This window comes from Eretmochelys imbricata, chromosome 1 (genome assembly GCF_965152235.1).
Source record: "Eretmochelys imbricata isolate rEreImb1 chromosome 1, rEreImb1.hap1, whole genome shotgun sequence".
NCBI classification, from domain to species: Eukaryota; Metazoa; Chordata; order Testudines; family Cheloniidae; genus Eretmochelys; species Eretmochelys imbricata.
The window spans coordinates 3,793,437-3,816,413 of NC_135572.1; the positions used below are offsets into that span (position 1 = coordinate 3,793,437).

General features: G+C 48.6%; 1 protein-coding gene and 1 pseudogene across 1 annotated transcript; both read right to left on the reverse strand.

The window, feature by feature from the left end:
- Positions 1-6,965: 6,965 nt before the first annotated feature.
- On the reverse strand, positions 6,966-7,926 carry LOC144278181 (olfactory receptor 52B2-like; annotated as a pseudogene).
- Positions 7,927-20,559: 12,633 nt separating this feature from the next.
- LOC144278190 (olfactory receptor 52B2-like) lies at positions 20,560-21,525 on the reverse strand. The gene has a single exon (XM_077839404.1). It carries the CDS (start codon positions 21,523-21,525, stop codon positions 20,560-20,562), a length of 966 nt encoding a protein of 321 aa, XP_077695530.1.
- Positions 21,526-22,977: the final 1,452 nt, after the last annotated feature.

Here is a 22,977-nt window from a genome sequence, read left to right on the forward strand (position 1 = left end):
TCACCATTGCTTGGATCTTCTATTCAGTTTCCAATAACTAACAGCAAAAGAAACAATCAGTGAGAACTCAAGTGTCAGCTAGCCCTGGGGTGCATTTCTTGACAGTGTATTGGGTTCCCCCAGGGTGCCACCTGGACCTGGGGTTTCATTGAGCCCTCTGACCCACCAGCCTGCGCTCCCTCTCACACTGTGCTGCTGTCAAAAACTGCAGACCTGCTCTCAGTCTTACCATTACACCAGGATACACACAGATCAGGATGAAGGAGTTCTTGTGGCCCCTTAGAGACTAACCAATTTATTTGAGCATAAGCTTTCGTGAGCTACAGCTCACTTCATCGGATGCATACTGTGGAAAGTGTAGAAGATCTTTTTATATACACACAAAGCATGAAAAAATACCTCCTCCGACCCCACTCTCCTGCTGGTAATAGCTTATCTAAAGTGGTAACTCTCATTACAATGTGTATGATAATCAAGGTGGGCCATTTCCAGCACAAATCCAGGGTTTAACAAGAACATCTGGGGGGTGGGGGGGGGAGGAAAAAACAAGGGGAAATAGGTTAACTTGCATAATGACTTAGCCACTCCCAGTCTCTATTCAAGGCTAAGCTGATTGTACCAAATTTGCAAATGTATTCCAATTCAACAGTTTCTCGCTGGAGTCTGGATTTGAAGTTTTTTTGTTGTAATGTAGCAACTTTCATGTCTGTAATTGCGTGACCAGAGAGATTGAAGTGTTCTCCGACTGGTTTATGAATGTTATAATTCTTGACATCTGATTTGTGTCCATTTATTCTTTTACGTAGAGACTGTCCAGTTTGACCAATGTACATGGCAGAGGGGCATTGCTGGCACATGATGGCATATATCACATTGGTGGATGTGCAGGTGAACGAGCCTCTGATAGTGTGGCTGATGTTATTAGGCCCCATGATGGTGTCCCCTGAATAAATATGTGGACACAATCGGCAACAGGCTTTGTTGCAAGGATAGGTTCCTGGGTTAGTGGTTCTGTTGTGTGGTATGTGGTTGCTGGTGAGTATTTGCTTCAGGTTGGGGGGCTGTCTGTAGGCAAGGACTGGCCTGTCTCCCAAGATTTGTGAGAGTGTTGGGTCATCCTTCAGGATAGGTTGTAGATCCTTAATAATGCGTTGGAGGGGTTTTAGTTGGGGGCTGAAGGTGATGGCTAGTGGCGTTCTGTTATTTTCTTTGTTAGGCTTGTCCTGTAGTAGGTAACTTCTGGGTACTCTTCTGGCTCTATCAATCTGTTTCTTCACTTCCGCAGGTGGGTATTGTAGTTGTAAGAATGCTTGATAGAGATCTTGTAGGTGTTTGTCTCTGCCTGAGGGGTTGGAGCAAATGCGGTTGTATCGCAGAGCTTGGCTGTAGATGATGGATCGTGTGGTGCGGTCAGGGTGAAAGTTGGAGGCATGTAGGTAGGAATAGCGGTCAGTAGGTTTCCGGTATAGGGTGGTGTTCAGGATTTGGGGTGCAGAAAAATACAGGGCCTGAGTAGGTTTCCAATGAGGTTTACTCTGCACAGTCACATAACCAAGAACAGCTCAGTCTAGGGCCCACTGAGTTCAACAGCAAGACCCCCAGTGACTTCAGTGGGAGTGGATCACGGTAACCCGGTGTCCTCTTCCTAACACCGAACCTCAGCGCAGTCACAGGAGCGTTATCTCCGTGCCCTGGCTCCCATCCTGCCCCTGCAGTCAGAGGTCCCCCCCGCCATTGCATCTAACCCCAGCTCAAACATTTCATAGGATTATTGTGTTTCCATTTGCCCCTTCACTGATTCCTTCCATGCAAACGACTCACCAGGCTCCGGCCCCAGCTGGGGAGGAGGAATCTCTGTCTGTGACCCAGTTGTGGGGCTGCAGACGGCAGGGAATCCGCACTGACCAGGGCTGAGCTACAAGGATATTTATACTGTTGCCCTGTGAATCCCAGGGGGGCTCAGAGCCAGCCCAGATCCCCAGGGACCTGGCCTCTGTGGTAGGCTCAGGTAGGGAACAGCAGCGGAGAATTAACCCTTTCCTCCCCTCGCAAAGAGTTCCCTGTTCTTTCAAACAGCTCTCATCTCAGGCCTGACAAACACACGACACCACAAACAAGTCTTATGCAATATTTACCCATAAAGAGAAGCACGTGAGGGCTGTGCAGAAAGCTTGCAACGTCTCAAGCTTTATAACCATTGCAAAAGGCATGTCCAGGTAATAGTTAAGGAATAACAGATATTGATATTGACAGTGGCTCTATGGAGTTGAGTGGAAGGTAAGTCACCAGGGCATAGTGTGTCGCCCACTCTCTGCCACCGGAGTGGCGGGTGCTCAGCAGCTGTGGACAGTCAGACCCTGGATGACTCAAGCTCAGCATCCAAACAGGAGCGGCGGAAGCTCCAAAAAAGTGTCCGTGCGATGGGGTGGGGGGCACCGGTGCCTGAACTTTGGCCTGCCCCCCACCGCATCTCCCCTTTCCCCAAGGCCTTGACTTGCCCCTCCCCTCCTCCCTGAGACCCCACCCTACACCGCCCCTTCCCCTAAGCACCCCGCCCTGGCATGGCCCTGGCCCCTGATGTCCCGTCCTCGCACCACCCCTCCCCTGAGTCCCCATCCTGCAACAGCCCTTCCCCTGAGCCCCCGCCCTGGCACGGCCCCTTCTCGTGAGGCCCCGCCCTGCACCACCCCTTCCCTGATCCCCCAGACTCGCACCACCCCCCCTGCACCCCAACCCTGCACTGCCCCTCCCCCTGAAGCCCCAGCCCTTCTGTTCTCCTCAAATCCCACCCTCACACCACCCCTCCCACTGATACTCCACCCCCTCCCTTCTCTCCAATCCTCTGCCCCCCCCTCACTCCTCTCCACCCCATCCTCCTCTCGCTTGCCCTTCTGGCCAGTAAACACTGGGAGTTCTCAGCCCTTCAACTGTTGTAAGTGATGGGGCCATGGACCTTGGCCCGCCTCGTTCTGGTGCCCCTGCGTCCAAACCTGAAAATCTTTAAATCAGCAGCCACTTTGCAAAATGTTTGCCTTGAGTGTAGGGGACTGGACTAGATGACCCGTTTAGGTCCCTTCCAGTCCTACACGTCTCGGATTATCACTCGGTGATGTCCCCTAGAGATTCTGGGTCAGGTGGGCTGTCCTGATCGCTTGTGTCAGCGAGGGGCAGAGTCAGAGACTTTGTCTTCTTAGTCCAGACTTCATTGGCAGCAATGGTAAAGGGCGCCAGGAGAGAAGGCTGCCATCGGCCTGTTTGACTCTGTCTCCATTACTGTCTGTGTGTCAGGGATCACAGGTCTTGAACATCGGTCTACAGGGCCCTTCGGCACGACTACACACCTGTTACAAAGTGGGTTTTTCCTCCTTATTATGTTGCATGCGAGCCTATTTGAGTCTTACGGTTTTGCATGAATACTGTGTGTGCCTCAGTTTCCCTGTGTGCTTCACCAATGACTAGGTGGTGGGAATAAGGGTGTGTGACTACTGCTGAGGCCCTCGGGGCCAGGGGAGGTGGCTCCAGCTGCCTGCATGTAAGGAATGGCCCGTGCCCTTCGTCACCTGAAAGCCAGGAGGGGGATGCGACCAGGTGGCACTTTGCCTGGGAAGGGGGACACAGACCAGGAGGAGGAGCAACGGGCGTGTCGGAGATCAGGCCGCTGGAAGCTGGGCGTTTGCTGTGAGGGACTCGGGAGATGGAAGTCTGGGGTGTCCAGACCGGTCCCCCCAAGATGGATTTGCTGAAAGTCATGGACTTTGGGCTAACAAGTTCTGTTCTACACTCTGTTCCTTCGACAAATAAACCTTCTGTTTTCATAGAATCATAGAATATCAGGGTTGGAAGGGACCCCTGAAGGTCATCTAGTCCAACCCCCTGCTCGAAGCAGGACCAATTCCCAGTTAAATCATCCCAGCCAGGGCTTTGTCAAGCCTGACCTTAAAAACTTCCAAGGAAGGAGATTCCACCACCTCCCTAGGCAACGCATTCCAGTGTTTCACCACCCTCTTAGTGAAAAAGTTTTTCCTAATATCCAATCTAAACCTCCCCCACTGCAACTTGAAGCCATTACTCCTCGTTCTGTCTTCTGCTACCATTGAGAACAGTCTAGAGCCATCCTCTTTGGAACCCCCTTTCAGGTAGTTGAAAGCAGCTATCAAATCCCCCCTCATTCTTCTCTTCTGCAGGCTAAACAATCCCAGCTCCCTCAGCCTCTCCTCATAAGTCATGTGTTCTAGACCCCTAATCATTTTTGTTGCCCTTCGCTGGACTCTCTCCAATTTATCCACATCCTTCTTGTAGTGTGGGGCCCAAAACTGGACACAGTACTCCAGATGAGGCCTCACCAATGTCGAATAGAGGGGGACGATCACGTCCCTCGATCTGCTCGCTATGCCCCTACGTATACATCCCAAAATGCCATTGGCCTTCTTGGCAACAAGGGCACACTGCTGACTCATATCCAGCTTCTCGTCCACTGTCACCCCTAGGTCCTTTTCCGCAGAACTGCTGCCTAGCCATTCGGTCCCTAGTCTGTAGCGGTGCATTGGATTCTTCCGTCCTAAGTGCAGGACCCTGCACTTATCCTTATTGAACCTCATCAGATTTCTTTTGGCCCAATCCTCCAATTTGTCTAGGTCCTTCTGTATCCTATCCCTCCCCTCCAGCGTATCTACCACTCCTCCCAGTTTAGTATCGTCCGCAAATTTGCTGAGAGTGCAATCCACACCATCCTCCAGATCATTTATGAAGATATTGAACAAAACCGGCCCCAGGACCGACCCCTGGGGCACTCCACTTGACACCGGCTGCCAACTAGACATGGAGCCATTGATCACTACCCGTTGAGCCCGACAATCTAGCCAGCTTTCTACCCACCCTATAGTGCATTCATCCAGCCCATACTTCCTTTTCCACACTGGCTGAGAGTCACGGCTCACTGCAGAGTCGGGTGCAGGGCCCTCTGGCTTCCCCACAAACTCCTTCCTCACCTTGGGTGTTTCCACTGGGCCTAAAAAGACTTGGGCTGTTCAGCTTAGAAAAAAGACCTCTGCGGGGGGATATGACAGCGGTCTATAAAATCATGACTGGTGTGGAGAAAGTGAATAGAGAAATGTTATTTACTTTCTCACAATATACAAAAACCAGAGGTTACCCGATGAAATTGATAGGCAGCAGATTTAAGACAAAGAAGAGGACATATTTATTCATGCAACGCAGATGTAACCTGTGGAACTCATTGCAAGGGGATGTAGTGATGGCCAAAAGTACAACTGCATTCGAAAAAGAACAAGACATGTATAACTGGGATCAAAAAAGAAATAGATAAGTCCATGGAGGATCAATCCATCAATAGCTGTTAGTCAAGATGGTCAGGGAGACTGAATGGAGGAGGCAGCATAGTGACAGAGGATATGGAAAAAGCTGAAGAACTCAGTGCTTTTTTCGTCGTGGTCTTCACAGACAAAGTCAGCTCTTAGACTGCTGCACTGGGCAACACAGCATGGGGAGGAGGTGACCAGCCCTCTGTGTTGAAAGAAGAGGTTGAGGACTATTTAGAAAAGCTGGACATACACAAGTCCATGGGTCCAGATCTAATGCATGCAAGGGTGCTGAGGGAGTTGGCTGATGTGATTGCAGAGCCATTGCCCATTATCTTTGAAAATTTCTGGAGATCGGGGGAGGTGACGGACAATCAGAAAAGGGCAAATATTGTGCCCATCTTCAAAAAATGGAAGAAAGAGAATGTGGGGAACTACAGACCGATCAGACTCACCTCAGTCCCCAGCAAAATCACGGAGTAGATCCTCAAGGAATCCATTTTGAAGCACTCGGAGGAGAGGAAGATGATCAGGAACAGTCAACATGGATTCACCAAGGGCAAGTCATGCCTCACCAACCTGATTGCCTTCTATGATGAGATAAGTGGCTCTGTGCATATGGGAAAAGCAGTGGATGTATATCTTGACTTTTGCAAGCTTTTGATATGGTCCCCCACAGTATTCTTGCCACTAAGTTAGAGAAATATGGATTGGACGAATGGACTGAAAGGTGGATAAAAAGCAGTGACCTTGAGAAGGATTTAGGAGTTCACATATCTTTCTGGAAGGTGCTGTAATGAAAAACAAGTTACTGGGTTCAATAGAGGGGTGACTGGGTATAATTCTAGGGCCTGTGTTATACAGGCAGTCAGACTGTGGTTCCTTCTGGCCTTAAACAGTATGAATCACCATGTTTGCTTTGGGGTGGGGTGGGGGTGTGTGTGCTGCCCTTGCCATGTCCTCTTGGGGCGGATCTCCAGGTCAAGGAGGCCCATGATGGCACAGTCAAAGCCACCCCTGCTCGGGTTCTGGGCTGTGCAGAGGAGGGCCATGCAATCCCTGTGCTGCCTCCCTGAGGAGACTTGCTCCTGACTTCCATGCTGGTCCCAAAATGTGCTCACTTTGCCAATGAGGAAACCGAGGAGGAAAGAAAGTCTCCCATGGTGACACAGCAGGTTGGAGGGAGAACCAAGACTCGAGCCCCTCTCTCCCAATGTGCAGTCCAGGGCACTTCCCACTGTCCCAGGGCATGGCCCCCTTGGCTGCTGCTTTCTGTTGCCACTAAGAGCACAGCTCAGATGCAGCTTGTCACAGAGGAGATGCACACACCGTGCTCTCTCACAGGCTGATTTTACCTTTGTGCTTTCTTGGTTTGTTGTTTCCCTTCATATCTTAGAACAGAGACTCATTCAGTCTGGCTGCCTTTTGTGGAAGGGAGCTGTGTTCTTGTAGCCATGTCGGTCGCAGGATATTAGAGAGACAAGGTGAGGAGGGAATAGCTTTCATTGGACCCAACTTCTCTTGACGAGAGAGAGCAGCTTTGGAGCTTACACAGTGTAAGTACATAGTAAATACTCCCCTACAGTTCCAATGAAAACCTCACTTTAATTTCCAAGTCCCAGAGCATTTTCTGTTGCCTCCTTTAGCTCAGCAGGAAGGTTTTGCTGCAGCATCGATAAAATAGATTGATCACCCGTTTCAGGATCTCTTTTGTTGTCACCGCATAAACGATGGGGTTTAACATGGGGGGAATGAGCACATAGAGGTTGGCCAGTAGGATGAGAATATAACCTGGGATGATGTGCCCAAATCGGTGTGCAAAAAAGGAGAAAAAGGCCGGCATGTAGAACACCAGTATTACACAGACATGGGAGCCGCAGGTGCGGAGAGCCTTGAGTCGGGCGTCCTTGGAGGGGAGCCGGAAGACGGCCCTGAGGATCAATCCATAAGATACAGCAATGAGCACAGCATCCAAACCGATTGCTAAAATAGCCACGGCTAAGCCATACCAGACATTGACTGAGATGTCATCACAGGCCAGCCGGGCTACACCCAGGTAGTCGCAATAGTTGTTAGGCAGGAGGTTAGTTCTGCAGAACTTCAGCTGCTTCACGAGAAAGATGAGAGGGAAAATTATACAGAAACTTCTTGTGACAACTGCCAGCCCTATCTTCCCTATCAGAGACTTGGTTAGCACAGCAGTGTATCTCAGGGGGTGGCAGATGGCAACATACCGATCAAATGCCATGCCCAGAAGGATGGCCGACTCAGCAATAAAACTGGCATGGATGAAGAACATCTGGGTCAGGCAGCCAGCAAAAGAAATTTTCCCCGCTCTAAACCAGAATAGAGCCAGCATCTTGGGTACTGCAATGGTAGATAACAGCAGATCAGCAGTGGCCAGCATGGACAGGAAAAGATACATGGGCTCATGGAGGCTTCGTTCTGTTAGTATGATGAATAGTAGGAGAGAGTTCCCACAAAGTGTTCCAACGTACATCAGACAGAAGGGGATGGCGATCCAGACATGAGACTCCTCGGTACCCCGGATGCCGGTCAGGATGTAGGTCACAGGGGCAAAAAAGGTGTGATTGTCAGCTGGCATCATTCACCATTGCTTGGATCTTCTATTCAGTTTCCAATAACTAACAGCAAAAGAAACAATCAGTGAGAACTCAAGTGTCAGCTAGCCCCGGAGTCCATTTGTTGACAGCGTAACGGGTTCCCCCAGGGGTGCCACCTGGAACTGGGGTTTCATTGAGCCCTCTGTCCCACCAGTCTGCACTCCCTCTCACACTGTGCTGCTGTCAAAAACTGCAGACCTGCTCCCAGTCTTACCATTACACCAGGATACACACAGATCAAGATGCACACCCAGCTGCAGTGACATGCAGGCTCTTTAACCAGCCACCGCATGTGAACCAACAAAAGAGAGGCTGCAGCCAAATTAACCACCAGCTTCCCAGATTCATACCACCCACTGGAGTATAAACCCAAAATGTTACCATCTTACCCTGCACACATAACTGTACAGCGTAAGCTCATAGAATTTGCCCCCTCCCTGAATGAGTAAAGGAATATACAACAGCCTTTGTCCCTCGAGCTATGATTTCCCCATGCACTTCATTCCAACTCACTAGTTTAGATAAAGCAAAAACAATGTTATTAACGATGAAAGACAGATTTTAAGTGATTATAAGTGAAAGCAAACAGATCAAAGCAGATTACCTAGCAAATAAACAAAAATGCAACCTAACCTTTATATAAAATCTTAAAATCTATCTTTTGCAGTTAATAAACTTGTTTTGTCATAATCTAAACCAGTAAGCTTTGACGGGAATGCTTGGTGAAAATCTCTGCTTGGTTACCCCAAGTGTTTAAGGTCCTCTTCACATTGCGGGAGAGGCGACCGGGTATTAAACACACACACTGGCCAGATTTGACCAGGGCAGGATGGTTCTGCTCTGGGGTCCTAGCCTGGAAAGCTGGTGGTTAAAGAGCCTGCGTGTAATTGCAGCTGGGTGTGTCTCTACCTGTGTGAATGCTGGTGAAGGTGCAGGCTGGAGGGCTTTGCAGCTTGTCACAGCAGTACAGGGTGAGTGGCAGCCCAGGCGGGTGGGTCAGCGGGCTCAGTGGTACCCCAGTTCCAGATGGCAACCTGCGGGGAACCCGTCACAATCAGTATCAAAAGAGCCCTTATAATTGGTTGTTCCTGGGTTCTACAATTTGGACATTCACAACTCTGCTGCTTGAAACCAGCTAACTTCTGCCAAGCAGAACGGACCCAGTCCTGAGGTCTGTACTGATTTTAATGGAAGTTTTGCATTAGTGAAGACTTCAGGATTTGGGGTGTAGAATATCACAGGGCCCGAGTAGGTTTCCAATGAGGTTTACTCTGCACAGTCACATAACCAAGAACGGCTCAGTCCAGGGCCCACTGAGTTCAACAGCAAGACCCCCAGTGACTTCCGTGGGAGTGGATCAGGGTAACCCGGTGACCTCTTCCTAACACTGAACCTCAGCGCAGTCACAGGAGTGTTATCTCAGTGCCAAGGCTCCCATCCTGCCCCTGCACTTACAGTTACACACCCTCATTGTATCTAACCCCACCTCAAACATTTCATAGGTTTCTTGTGTTTCCATTCGCCCCTTCACAGGTTCATTCCATGCAAACAACTCACCAGGCTCCGGCCCCAGCTGGGGAGGAGGAATCTCCGTCTGTGACCCAGTCGGGGGGCTGCAGGCAGCAGGGAATCTGCACTGACCGGGGCTGAGCTACAGGGATATTTATACTGCTCTAAACGAGAATAGAGCCAGCATCTTGGGCACTGTGGTGGTAGATAGGAGCAGATCAGCAGTGGCCAGCATGGACAGGAAAAGATACATGGGCTCATGGAGGCTTCGTTCTGTTAGTATGATGAATAGTAGTAGAGAGTTCCCAAAAATCGTTGCAACGTACATCAGACAGAAGGGGATGGCGATCCAGACATGAGACTCCTCCGTACCCGGGATGCCGGTCAGGATGTTGGTCACAGGGGCAAAATAGGTGTGATTGTCAGCTGGCATCATTTACCATTGCTTGGATCTTCTATTCAGTTTCCAGGAAGTAACAGCAAAAGAGAAAATCTGTGAGAACTCGAGCGTCAGCTAGGACTGGAGTGCATTTTTTGACAGTGTGATGTGTTCCCCCTTGGGTGCTACCTGGAACTGGGATTTCATTGAGCCCTCTGTCCCACCAGCCTGTGCTCCGTCTCACACTGTGCTGCTGTGAAAAACTGCAGACCTGCTCCCAATCTTACCATTACACCAGGATACACACAGATCAGGGTACACACCCAGCTGCAGTGACATGCAGGGTCTCTAACCAGCCACCGCATGTGAACCAACAATAGAAAGGCTGCAGCCAAACTAACCACCAGCTTCCCATATTTATACCACCCACTGGAGAATAAGCCAAACAGATCAAAGCAGATTACCCTGCAAATAAACAAAAACGCAAACTAATCCTAAAATGCTAAAACGATAGGATATGTAATAGCAACTTCTCACCCTGGCACATGGTACAAGCAGGCTGGCGGATTCTCAAGCTTTACAGCTTGGAAGCCCCAGGTCTTTCATACACATGCTAGAAATCCCTTTAGCCAGGGTCCAGCACTTTCCCCCAGTTCAGACTTTGTTCCTCGGGTATTTCCAGGAGTCTTCTTGTGTGGGGAGTGAAGAAGAAAAGATGAGGCCACTCCCCCTCTTATAAAGCTTTAGCATATGATGGGAACCTTGTGTGTCAAAACTTGGTTCCCACAACAGTTTGTTGAACTATACAGACATCGCAAGATGGAGTCCAGAGTCACATGGGCTGGTCACATAACTCTGGAGAGTGATAGCAGCCATTATCCATTGGCCGTCTGGAGCGTTCTCAGGAAGGCTCATCAGGTGGGAGATAAGTTTCTCTGAAGGCCTCTTGTTTCCCCAATGGCTCATTGGCCTGAATAGCCCCGTCCCAAGCAGCTATCTAGACTTGAAGCATCTTGCCTAGAGGGCATTACCAGGTGTAACCACAATTGAAGTACAGATACATAGTCAATATTTATAACTTTAGATACAAACGTCCAGGAACACAAATAGGATAATCATATTCAGCAAATTAGAACGTTTCCAGTGACCTCTCCCTTGACTTATCTTCTACAAAATGCATCATAATAATATCACTGTGAGGAGCATGGGTGCAGTGTGACAGACAGAATTACAGATGCCATGAAAACCGTCATGCGAGAGCTGCCTGTCGGGCAGGACCAGAAATCCAGAAACACTCTCCTGCTACGGAAGGTCTCCATTCCAGAAGAGGGACGATGGTTCGGACGGTTCTGGCCCCAGGTGACGCAGGGCGCGCCCTCCTGGTGTTGCTGTCCACAGCAGAATCTCTCCTCCGCGTGTTTGCTACAGTTGCTCTCAGGGCGCCAGCGGTGACTGTGAACGTGAGTTAAAGCAGCCGCAGGACTGGTTCTTCTGGCACTTACCCCGGTTTCACACTCACTACTGCGGAGTCACTCCCAGTTTATAATGGGGTGAGAGCAGAACCCGTTTCATTCACAATCCCCCTGCTGGATCCTTCAGGCTCTGAGGCCTCAACCCAACCAACACTCAAGCACACGAGTAAACTCATTCATGAGTGGCTCCCATTGACCTTTATGAAAATACTCACCTGAGTAAAGTTGCAAGTTTTTTCAGGATTTGGCCCTAAATATGTGAAGCCAATCTCAATTAAGCTCTGGTCTGCACTACAGACCTATATTGGGATAACCACCTTGCCCAGAGGGGTGAAAAACCCCTCCCCACTCCCGAGTGACGTAGTTACAACGACCTAATCCCATGTATAGGCAGCGCTCTTTTGGTGGGAGAGCTGCCTCTCAGAGAGGAGGATTAACGATGCTGACAGGAGAGCTCTCACCCGCCGGGGGAGCCTTCCTGTGAACACTACAGACAGCCTCCAAATAATGGCTGCTATGACTCTACAAGGACATGTGACCAGACCACATGTCTCTAGACTCCATCCTGGGATGTCAGTGGTTTTCCACAGACCAGTCTGGGAACCAAGCTTTGAAACAAAGCGTTCCCACCTTATACAAAATCTGTTTAAGGCAGGGAGTGACATGATCTGGGGTTCTTCACTTCCCACACAGGAAGACTCCTGGAAATACCTGAGGAACAAAGACTGAACTGGGGAAAGTGCGGGGCCCAGGCTAAAGGGATTTCTAGCCTGTGTATGAAACACCTGGAGATTTCAAGCTGCAAACAAGTGTAGCTTGTGCCTTAAGAATCTAAAAGTCTGCCTGTATCTTCAGCTAGTGTGAGAATCTGCTAATTCATATTGAGTCTGTTTCGTATAGTAAGCTTATATAGTTTTTGTTTATTTGCTAGGTAATCTGCTTTGATCTGTTTGCTATCACTTAAAATCATAGACTCATAGAATATCAGGGCTGGAAGGGACGTCAGGAGGTCATCTAGTCAACCCCCTGCTCAAAGCAGGACCAATTCCCAACTAAATCGTGTAAATCTATCTTATGTAGTTAATAAACTTGTTTTGTCATAATCTAAACCAGGAAGCTTTGACGGGAATGCTTGGTGAAAATCTCTGCTTGGTTACCCCAAGTGTGCAAGGTCCTCTTCACATTGCGGGAGAGGCGACCGGGTATTAAACACACACACTGGCCAGATTTGACCAGGGCAGGATGGTTCTGCTCTGGGGTCCTAGCCTGGAAAGCTGGTGGTTAAAGAGCCTGCGTGTAATTGCAGCTGGGTGTGTCTCTACCTGTGTGAATGCTGGTGAAGGTGCAGGCTGGAGGGCTTTGCAGCTTGTCACAGCAGTACAGGGTGAGTGGCAGCCCAGGCGGGTGGGTCAGCGGGCTCAGTGGTACCCCAATTTGGGGGGAACCTGTCACAATCAGTACCAAAGCAGCCTTTATAATCGGTTGCTCCTGGGTTATACACTTTGGAAATTCACATCTTTGCTGCTTCAAACCAGCTTACTTCTGAGAACCAGAATGGACCCAGTCCTGAGGTCTTTATTGATTTTAATGGAAGTTTTGCCTGAGTGAAGGCCTCGAGATTTGGGGTTCAGAGATTTGGGGTGAGTAGGTTTCCAATGAGGTTTACTCTGAACAGTCACGTAACCAAGAACGGCCCAGTCCAGAGCCCACTGAGTTCAACAGCAAGAGCCCCAGGGACTTCCGTGGGAGTGGATCAGGGTAACCCAGTGACCTCTTCCTAACACCGAACTACAGAGCAGTCACAGGAGCGTTATCTCCGTGCCATGGGCTCCTCTCCTGCCCCTGCAGTCAGAATTAGACACCCCCATTCTATCCAACCCCAGCTCAGACATTTCATAGCTTTCATGTGTTTCCATTCCCCCTTCACGGATTCATTCCATGCAAAGGACTCACCAGGTTCCGGCCCCAGCTGGGGAGGAGGAATCTCCGGAGGTCTATGACCCTGTTGGAGAGCTGCAAGCGGCGGGGAATCTGCACTGACCAGGGCTGAGGTACAGGGATATTTATACTGCTGCCCTGTGAATCCCAGCAGGGGGCTCAGAGCCAGGCCAGATCCCCAGGGACCTGGCCTTGGAGACTGGCTCAGGCGGTGAACAGCAGCAGAGATTAACCCTTTCCTCTTCTCATTTGTTTGAGCTGATCATTTCTCCTTTTGTATGTTACTTACAAAGGTTGTTGTGACACTGAGGCCCTGGCAAAGAGTTCCCTGTTCTTTGCAAACAACTCATCTCAGGCCTGACAAACTCCCTACACCACACACATGTCTTATGGAATATTTACCCGTAAAGAATAGCATGTAAGGTGTGTGCAGAAAGCTTGTAGCGTCTCAGCTTCATAACCATTGCAAAAGGCATGTCCAGGTAACAGTTAAGGAATAACATATATTGATATTGACAGTGTGCTCTATGGACTTGGAGTAGAAGTTAGTCACCAGGGCATAGTGTGTCTTGGTGATGGTCACTCCAGGAGGGCATCATCACCCTGCGCTGGTTAGCCGGAGATGTAACGCCAGACTCAGTTCTCCAGCCATGCTCCTTCCCAAGATGATCAATGGAAAACCATCAGAGACAACTGCAAACAATCCACACCACTTGGAGGTAAATGAAGGAACATTACAAGATATGGGGTTGTCCTGACTATGGACAGAGACAAAAAACTGTTTCAAGAGAACACAGAGCAGGGAGAGTCCCTCTGGAGCCTTTCACTGAGGAGACATCACCTGGTGCGGGGACGTTCTCATGAAAAGTTGGATCCTGGAGTCAGGGGGTAACGAGGTGACCCCCAGTCCTGGGAGATCTGAGAATCATCTCTGTAGTTCTTATACAGACTGCCTTTAGTCTCACTTTGTCCAACCATCCTGAAAACCTATATGTGTGTGTGCCATGTCGTTGTAGCTCCATCAGGCCCGAGATATTAGAGAAACAAGATGGGGGAGGGAATATCTTTTACTGGACCGACTTCTGTAGGCCTGAATGGTCCCTTAGAATAGGTGTGAACTACTCATGCTAAACTATCTGGTCCACCTTGTATTTAGCTGGGAAACTCTCAATACCTTTCCCAGACCTGAAGAACTGTTCCATGTAGCTTGAAAGCTTGTCACTCACCCCAGCAGAAGTTGGTTCTATAAAAGATATCACTTGCTCCTGTGATCACCGATCTACCGGTGGGGAAGCAGGAGAAGGGAACTGACCTCCCCCTGCCCTGCGTAATGCCAAAATCCAGGCCCAAATCATGCATACCAGCCCCCACTTCTGCACTCCCAGGGCACCAGCTCCCTCCTGCCCCTCCCGCTTCTGCAGGGGTTCCTCGCACTGCCCCCCGGCTGGGCCGACTGTGACATCACCGATGACATCTTTGTGAGCAGCAATGGCCTTGGCAGCCCCTACCTCCCTGCTCCCCGAGAAAGACCCAAGAAAGATGCTGATCCATTGGAGAGGGCTCAGAGAGGAGCCACAGGAATGATTAAGATAGTGAGAGGCTCAAAGAGCCCAATCTGTTTAGTTTAACAAGGAGAAAATAAAGTCTGATCACAGTGTGTGAGTATCTACACAGGGAACAAACTTTTAACAATGGGCTCTTCAGTCTAGCCGAGAAAGGTCTCACACGATCCACTAGCTGGAAGTGGAAGCTAGACACATTCAGACTGGGAATAAAGTGTAGATTTCGAACAGCGAGGGGAATTAACCATTGGAACAATTTATAAAGGTTGTGGTGGATTCTCTATCACTAAACATTGTTCAATCACTATTGGATGTTTTACTAAAAGTTCTGCTCTGGGAATTATTTGGGGGCAGGCCTTCAGCCTGTGAGGTGCAGGGGGTCACAATAGATGAACACAATGTTCCCTTCTGGCCTTGGAATTAATGAATCTGTGAATAACAGGGATGTGAAGCCAGCAACAGTCCAGCTTCCTGGGTCAGAATCTCCTCTGCCTTGGTGCAATGTCTACCCTAGTTTGTAAACTCCTCGGCGCAGGATCTCATCTCGGTTTGGGAGGTGCCTGGCAGAGCCCTTGGGCCCCAACGGAAACAAGATTAAATAACAATATTGAGCTGTTTTATCAGTGGGTCTCAAAGCACTCTACAAAGGACGGCAGTATCATTGTTCCCATTTTCCAGATGGGAAAACTGAGGCACAAGGATGTGCTGTAACTTGCCCAAGATTCTCCAGCAGGCCGGTGAGAGAGCTTGGGGATTGAACCCAGATCTCTTGAATCCCAGCCCAGACTCACAGCCTGTGTGGAGGTTGTGACATTCTATACCTTAAGGGAGCATCCTGTAACACCCATATTCCTCATTTATATGTAATTGTGATCTTGCATAGAAAGCTGAAACCTGCTGTTCTATCTAACTAAGTACATCTTTTGTGCATATGAAGTTATGAAAATTGTGTTGTATGGTTGTCACTAAAACATGCTGCAAGTTGGGGAATCAGCCAGATATTAGCTCCCTAGAGGCAACAGCAAGGAAAGTAACAAACAGCCGGATGGGATGTCAATCAACCCATCAACAGTGTATTGTCCAGCAAGGGAGCCACAATGCAATGACTCACCTGCATGAGGCCACACCAGGAGAATTGCTCAACCTTGCCTGGAGACTCAGCAATGCCCCCCAGACATGCCTGGACTTGGGTTCTCCAAGCACATGGGACTGAGAGTATAAACACTGTGTGATTTGTGAGTGGCTCTGGGAGCATTCATGCAAACTAACTGGGTGTGGGGTCCACTTGCGGTTCTGCTGAGTGACAACAGCACCTGGAGGGGTTTTCTGCTGATCAATAGGGAGGCATTGTGAGAGACAGATCAGGCTGGAGAGAGTTCAGGGGGCACAGCGGTTCCAGAGTCCCAGGCTTCCCCCTGGGGATCCCGTCACACATGTCATCCAGGGTCTACATCTCCCTGCCATGCAGACAATTTTTCCATGGGGTTACAGGACTGGCCAAGGGAGAATGGAAGGATCCTTTTCTCTTGTCCTTCAGTGATGTACAGCAGGATCAAGAGCAATTAACCTAGAGCCGGTGTGTAATGGGGTCTGTAACTAAGTGTCCGGCTCCCTCCTTCCTCCCCGAGCCAGAGGCCCCCCACCCAAAGCAGAAGCTACCGGAAAAATGGGAAAATTAAACAGGTCGTGAACTTCCAGTTCATTGAGATACAAACCTCGATCCGGGGAGGTCATGGACGATTGGAAACAGGAAAATATAGTGCCCATCTTTTAGAAAGGGAAGAAGGAGAATCTGGGGTACTATAGACAGCTCAACCTCACCTCAGTCCATGGAAAAAGCATGGAGCAGGTCCTCAAAAAATCCATTTTGAAGCACTTAGAGGAGAGGAAGGTGATCAGGAACAGTCAACATGGATTCACCAAGGGCATGTTATGCCTGACAAATCTAATTGCCTTCTATGATGAGATAACTGGCTCTGTGGATATGGGGAAACCGGTGATATGATATATCTTTTGATACGATCTCCCACAGTATTCTTGCCAGCAAGTTAAAAAAGTATGGATTGGATGAATGGACTATAAGATGGACAGAAAGCTGGCTAGATCATCGGGCTTAATGGGTAGTGATCAATGGCTCGATGTCTAGTTGGCAGCTGGTATGAAGCGGAGTGCCCTGGGGTCTGTTTGTTCAACATCCTGGCTTTGTTTAATATCTTCATTAATGATCTGGAAGATGGGATGGATTGCACACTCAGCAAGTTTGCAGATAGCACTAAGGTGGGGGGAGAGGTAGATACGCTGGAGGGTAGGGATAGGGTCCAGAGTAACCTAGACAAATTGGAGGATTGGGCCAAAAGAAATATGATGAGGTTCAACAAGGGCAAGTGCAGAGTCCTGCTCTTAGGACGGAAGAATCCCATGCACCGCTACAGGTTGGGGACCGACTGGCTAAGCGGTAGTTTGGCAGAAAAGGACCTGGAGATTACAGTGGATAAGAAGGTGGATATGAGTCAGCAGTGTGCCCTTGTTGCCAAGAAGACCAACAGCATATTGGGCTGCATTACTAGGAGCATTGCCAGCAGATCTAGGGAAGTGATTATTCCCCTTTATTCAGCACTGGTGAGGCCACATCTGGAGTATTGCTTCCAGTTTTGGGCCCCCCACTACAGAAAGGATGTGGACAAATTTAAAAGAGTCCAGCAGAGGGCAACGAAAATGATCAGGGGTTCGTGGCACGTGATTTACGAGGAGAGGCTGAGGGAACTGAGGTTATTTAGTCTGCAGAAGAGAAGAATGAGGAGGGGATTTGATAGCTGCCTTCAACTACCTCTAGGGGAGTTCCAAAGGGGATGGAGCTCGGCTGTTCTCCATGGTGGCAGATGACAGAACAAGGAGTAATGGGGGAGGTCTAGGTTGGATATTAGGAAAAATTATTTCACTAGGAGGATGGTGAAGCACTGGAATGGGTTCCCTAAGGAGGTGGTGGGATCTCCACCCTTAGAGGTTTTTAAGGTCAGGCTTGACAAAGCCCTGGCTGGGATGATTTAGTTGGGGATTGGTCCTGCTTTGAGCAGGGGGTTGGACTAGATGATCTCCTGAGGTCCCTTCAAACCCTGATATTCTACGATTCAATGAAACCTGCCCCTGAGCTGCCTCCACTCCACAGCCTGGCTTCACACTTGGAGAGTGGACAGCCCCCAGCTGGGATATCCCCCATCCCGAGCTATCAGCCACCCTCGAGCCCACTCTGCCCCCAGAAATTTCCTCATCTGCAAATAGGTTTATGGAGGGGATGGTATAATGAGATTGTCTACAATGGCGTATGGCCCTTACGTATGCCTATGTGGCGTATGCAACCGCAAGCAGCAAATATTCCCAATGGCTTTAGAAGATAAACACACTATGTTGGGAAGAGATAACTCCGATTTTGTAAAGGGAAATCATGCCACACCAAGCTAATAGAAATCTTTAGGGCATTAACAAGAATGTGGAGAAGGGTGATCCAGTAGCTATAGTGCACTTGGACTTTCAGAAAGCCTTTGACAAGGTCCCTTACCAAAGGCTCTTAGGCAAAGCGAGCTGTCATGGGATAAGACAGAAGGCCCCCCATGGCTCTGTAACTGGTTAAAATATAGGAAACAAAGGGTAGGAAAAAATGGTCCATGTTCACAATGGAGTGAGGTAAACGCCGGGGTGCCCGAAGGATCTGTACTGGGACCAGTGCTGTTCAACACATTCCTTAATGATCCGGAAAAAGGGCGTGAACAGTGAAGTGGCAAAGTTTGGAGAGGAATCAAAATTATTCAAGCTAGTTAAGTCCAAAGCAGACTGTGAACAGTTACAGAGGGATCTCACAAAACTGGATGACAGGGCTATGAAATGGCCGATGAAATTCAGCATTGATAAGTGCAAAATGATGCACACTGGGATAAATAATCCTACCTACACATATATAAGGATGGGGTCTAAATGATCTGATACCACCCAACAAAGAGATCGTAGCATCACCGTGGACAGTTCTCTGAAAACTTCTGGTCTAGGCACAGCAGTGGTCAAAAAGGCTAATGGATTGTTAAGAACCATTATGGAATGGATAGAAAATATCACACTGCCAGTGTATAAATCCATGGTATGCTCACACCTTCAATAGTGTGTCCAGTTCTGGTAGCCCGTCTCGAAAAGGACATAGTGTAACTTGAAAAGATTCAGAGAAGGGCAACAAAGATGATTGAGGGGATGGAACGGCATCCGTATGTGGAGACACTAAAAAGACTGAGACCATTCAGCTTAGACAAGAGACAATGAAGGGGAGATATGACAGAGGTCTATAAAATCATGACTGGTGTGGAGAAAGTGAATTGAGAAATGCTATTTACATATACACAGAATGCAAAAACCAAGGGTTACCTGACAAAATTAATAGGCAGCAGATTTAATACAAACAAGAGGAAGTATTTTTTCATAGAACACAGAGCTAACCAGTGGAACTCATTGCCAGGGGATGTTGTGATGGCCAAAGGATTAAAAAAGAATTAGATAAATTAACAGAGGATAGGTCTATCAATGGCTATAAGCCAAGATGGTCGGGGATGGAAGACCATGCTGCTGGTGTCCCAAAACCTCTGACCACCAGAAGCCAGGATGGGACGAGAGAGGATGGATCACTTGATGATTGCCCTGTTCTGTTCACCCCCCTGAAGCACCTGGCATTGGCCACTGTGGCACTTTGGCCTGGCCCAGTATACACCGTTCTTATGAGACGTTTCTTCTCAACAGCTGCAGGAATGTAAGGTGAGAATAAAAGGAAAAAAGATTCCCACAGCATTTTTGTTGGATGCTGTGAGACGCCAGCAGAAGGCCAAACAAGCCCCCAAGCCCCAGGAGGAGTCAACACATTATCCTTAGCGGCAAAAAAATTCCTTTAGCACAGGACAAAAAACAGCTAATCGCACACACACAATTCTATTCCCCCCCTCTCTCTCCCACAGCGGGAGGACTGGAGATCATGTGCAAATGAGCCCCTCGCCCAGTGCACCAGGCCACAGCACCCCCTGACCTCTCTCCTACCCAGCCACCCCCACAAAGCCTCGAGTGTAGGAAAGAGAGCGAGATCAGCCTGAGGAAGCTGGGCCTATCCACACGAAATGTGCCATAAAGCAGCAAAACACAAAATCTGTGGGATGCAGGTCTTAGCTCCAGAATGGGGGACTGAGGCCAGCAAAGCTGTGACCCTGAGAAGGATTTAGGAGTTTGAGGAGGAAAAAAACTCTCCCAAGGTGACATAGCAGGTTGGTGGCAGAACCAAGACTAGAGCCCCTCTCTCCCAAAGTGTAGCCCAGTGCACTTCCCACTGTCCCATGGCATGGCTCCATTGGCTGCTGCTTTCTCTTGCCATTAAGAGTGCAGCTCAGATGCAGCTTGTCACAGAGGAGATGCACACACCATGCTCTCTCTGTCTCATGGTGATTTCTACCTTTGTTCTTTCCTGTTTTTCTGTTTCCCTTCAACTTAGAACAAGACTCACTTGGTCTGGCTGCCTTGTTTGGCAGTGCACAGTGCTATGGTAGCCATGTCAGTCCCAGGATATTAGAGAGACAAAATGGGGGACTAGATATCTGTCATTGGACAAACTTCTGTTGATGAGAGAGACCACCTTTCGAGCTTATGCAGTGAAAGTACATAATTATAACACCCCTATAGTTTACATAAAAACCTGGCTTTAATTTCCAAGTCCCAAAGCATTTTCTGTTGTCTCCTTTAGCTCAGCAGGGGGCTTCTGCTGCAGGATCGATAAAACCTGTTGATCATGCATTTCAGGATCTCTTTTGTTGTCACCCCATAAACGATGGGGTTTAACATGGGGGGAATGAGCACGTAGAGGTTGGCCAGTAGGATGAGAATATAATCTGGGATGATGTGCCCAAATTGGTGTGCAAAAGAGGAGAAAAAGGCCGGCATGTAGAACATCAGTATGACACAGAAGTGGGAGCTGCAGGTATGGAGAGCCTTGAGCCGGGCATCCTTGGAGGGGAGCCGGAAGACAGCCCTGAGGATCAACCCATAAGACAAAGAAATGAGCACAGCATCCAAACCAATTACTAATATAGCCATGGCTAAGCCATACCAGATGTTGACTGTAATGTCGTCACAGGCCAGCCGGACTATGACCATGTGCTCACAGTTGGTGTGAGGCAGGAGGTTGGTTCTGCAGAACTTCAGCTGCTTCACGAGAAAGATGAGAGGGAAAATGATACAGAAACTTCTTGTGACAACTGCCAGCCCTATCTTCCCAATCACCGGCTTGGTTAGCCTGGTGGTGTATCTCAGGGGGTCGCAGATGGCAACGTACCGATCAAACGCCATGGCCAGTAGGATAGTCGACTCGGCAATAAAACTGGCATGGATGAAGAACATTTGGGTCAGGCACCCAGCAAAAGTAATTTCTCCCGCTCTAAACCAGAATACAGCCAGCATCTTAGGCACTGTCGTGGTAGATAACAGCAGATCAGCAGCGGCCAGCATGGAGACGAATAGATACATGGGCTCATGGAGGCTTTGTTCTGTTAGTATGATGAATAGTAGGAGAGAGTTCCCACAAAGTGTCGTAATGTACATCAGACAGAAGGGGATGGCGATCCAGACATGAGACTCCACCGTACCCGGGATGCCGGTCAGGATGTAGGTCACAGGGTCAAAAACAGAGTGATTTTCAGCTGGCATCATGTACCATCACTTGGATCTTCTATTCAGCTTCCAGTAACTAACAGGAAAAGAGAAAATCAGTGAGAACTCAAGTGTGAGCTCGGACTAGAATGCATTTGTTGAGAGAATCATAGACACCATCAAAAACTTTGTTGTGTGACAACTGCCTCTCGGGTGGGACCATAAAACCAGAAAGACTCTCTGTCCGGGTTCCCTCCCCACTCTGAACTCTGGGGTACAGATGTGGGGACCTTCATGGAAGACCCACTAAGGTTATATTCCACCATCTTAGGCTTAAAACTTCCCCAAGGCACAAATTCCTTTCCTTGTCCTTGGACGGTGTTGCTGCCACCACCAAGTGATTTAAAAAAACAATCAGGGAGGGACCACTTGGAGCCCTATCCCCCCCACAGAAATATCACCCCAAGACCCTTCACCCCTTTTCCTGAGGGGACTTGAGAATAATATACCAACCGATCGGTTAACAAAGTGAGCACAGACCAAATCCCTGGGTTTTAGGACACTGAACATCAATCAGGTTCTTAAAAGAAGAATTTTATTAAAAAAAAAAAAAGTAAAAGAATCACACCTGGAGAATCAGGATTGAAGACAACTTTACAGGGTAAATAAAAAGATTTAAAACCAGAGGATCCCCCTCTGACTCTGCTTCCCAGTTACAAAACAGGCATAAAATTACCTCTTAGCATAGAGAAAGTTCACAAGCCAAAACAAAAGATAATCCTTGCTATTACTTACAATTTCTGTAATTTTACATGTATCATTTCAGCATCTTTTTAGGAGCTGGGTTACTTGGTTGGTCTCTCTCTTTGTCCCGAAAGGGCACACACAAAGAGAGCACAAAAAAACCTTCCCCCTCCCCCAAATTTGAAAGTATCTTCTTTCCCCATTGGTCCCTCTGGTCAGGTGCCAACTAGGTTAATTGAACAGATTAACTCCTTTCAGGTAAGTGATTCTGTACCTCTGACCAAGAGGGATTTTATATGACTGCATACATAAAGGTTGCTACCCTTCCCTTTATATTTATGGCACTCTCGTACTGCGGGACTGTAATAGGAAGAGAGCCTGAGACATAAGCCCTTGGATTAGAGGCCTAGTATGAGGCCTGAGGCCTGGGATAAAGTAATCAAAACCTTGTTGATGTAAAGCACAATTAGGCTGTGAGCTAGAGGCAGGCCCCGATCACAGGATCTGGCAAGCACAGGGCTGATATTTCAAAGCCACACATTTCTAAGAGGTGCTGGGCACAGGGCACTCATGCAAACCATTAAACAAAAGAAAATCTAATGCATGTTCTAGCTAGATTACTTACTAACTTTACAGGAGTTGTAAGGCTGCATTCCTGATCTCTTCCCGGCAAAAGTATCACACAGACAGACAAAACCCTTTGTTTCCCCCCGCCTCCAGATTTGAAAGTATCTTGTCCCCTCATTGGTCATTTGGGGTCAGGTGCCA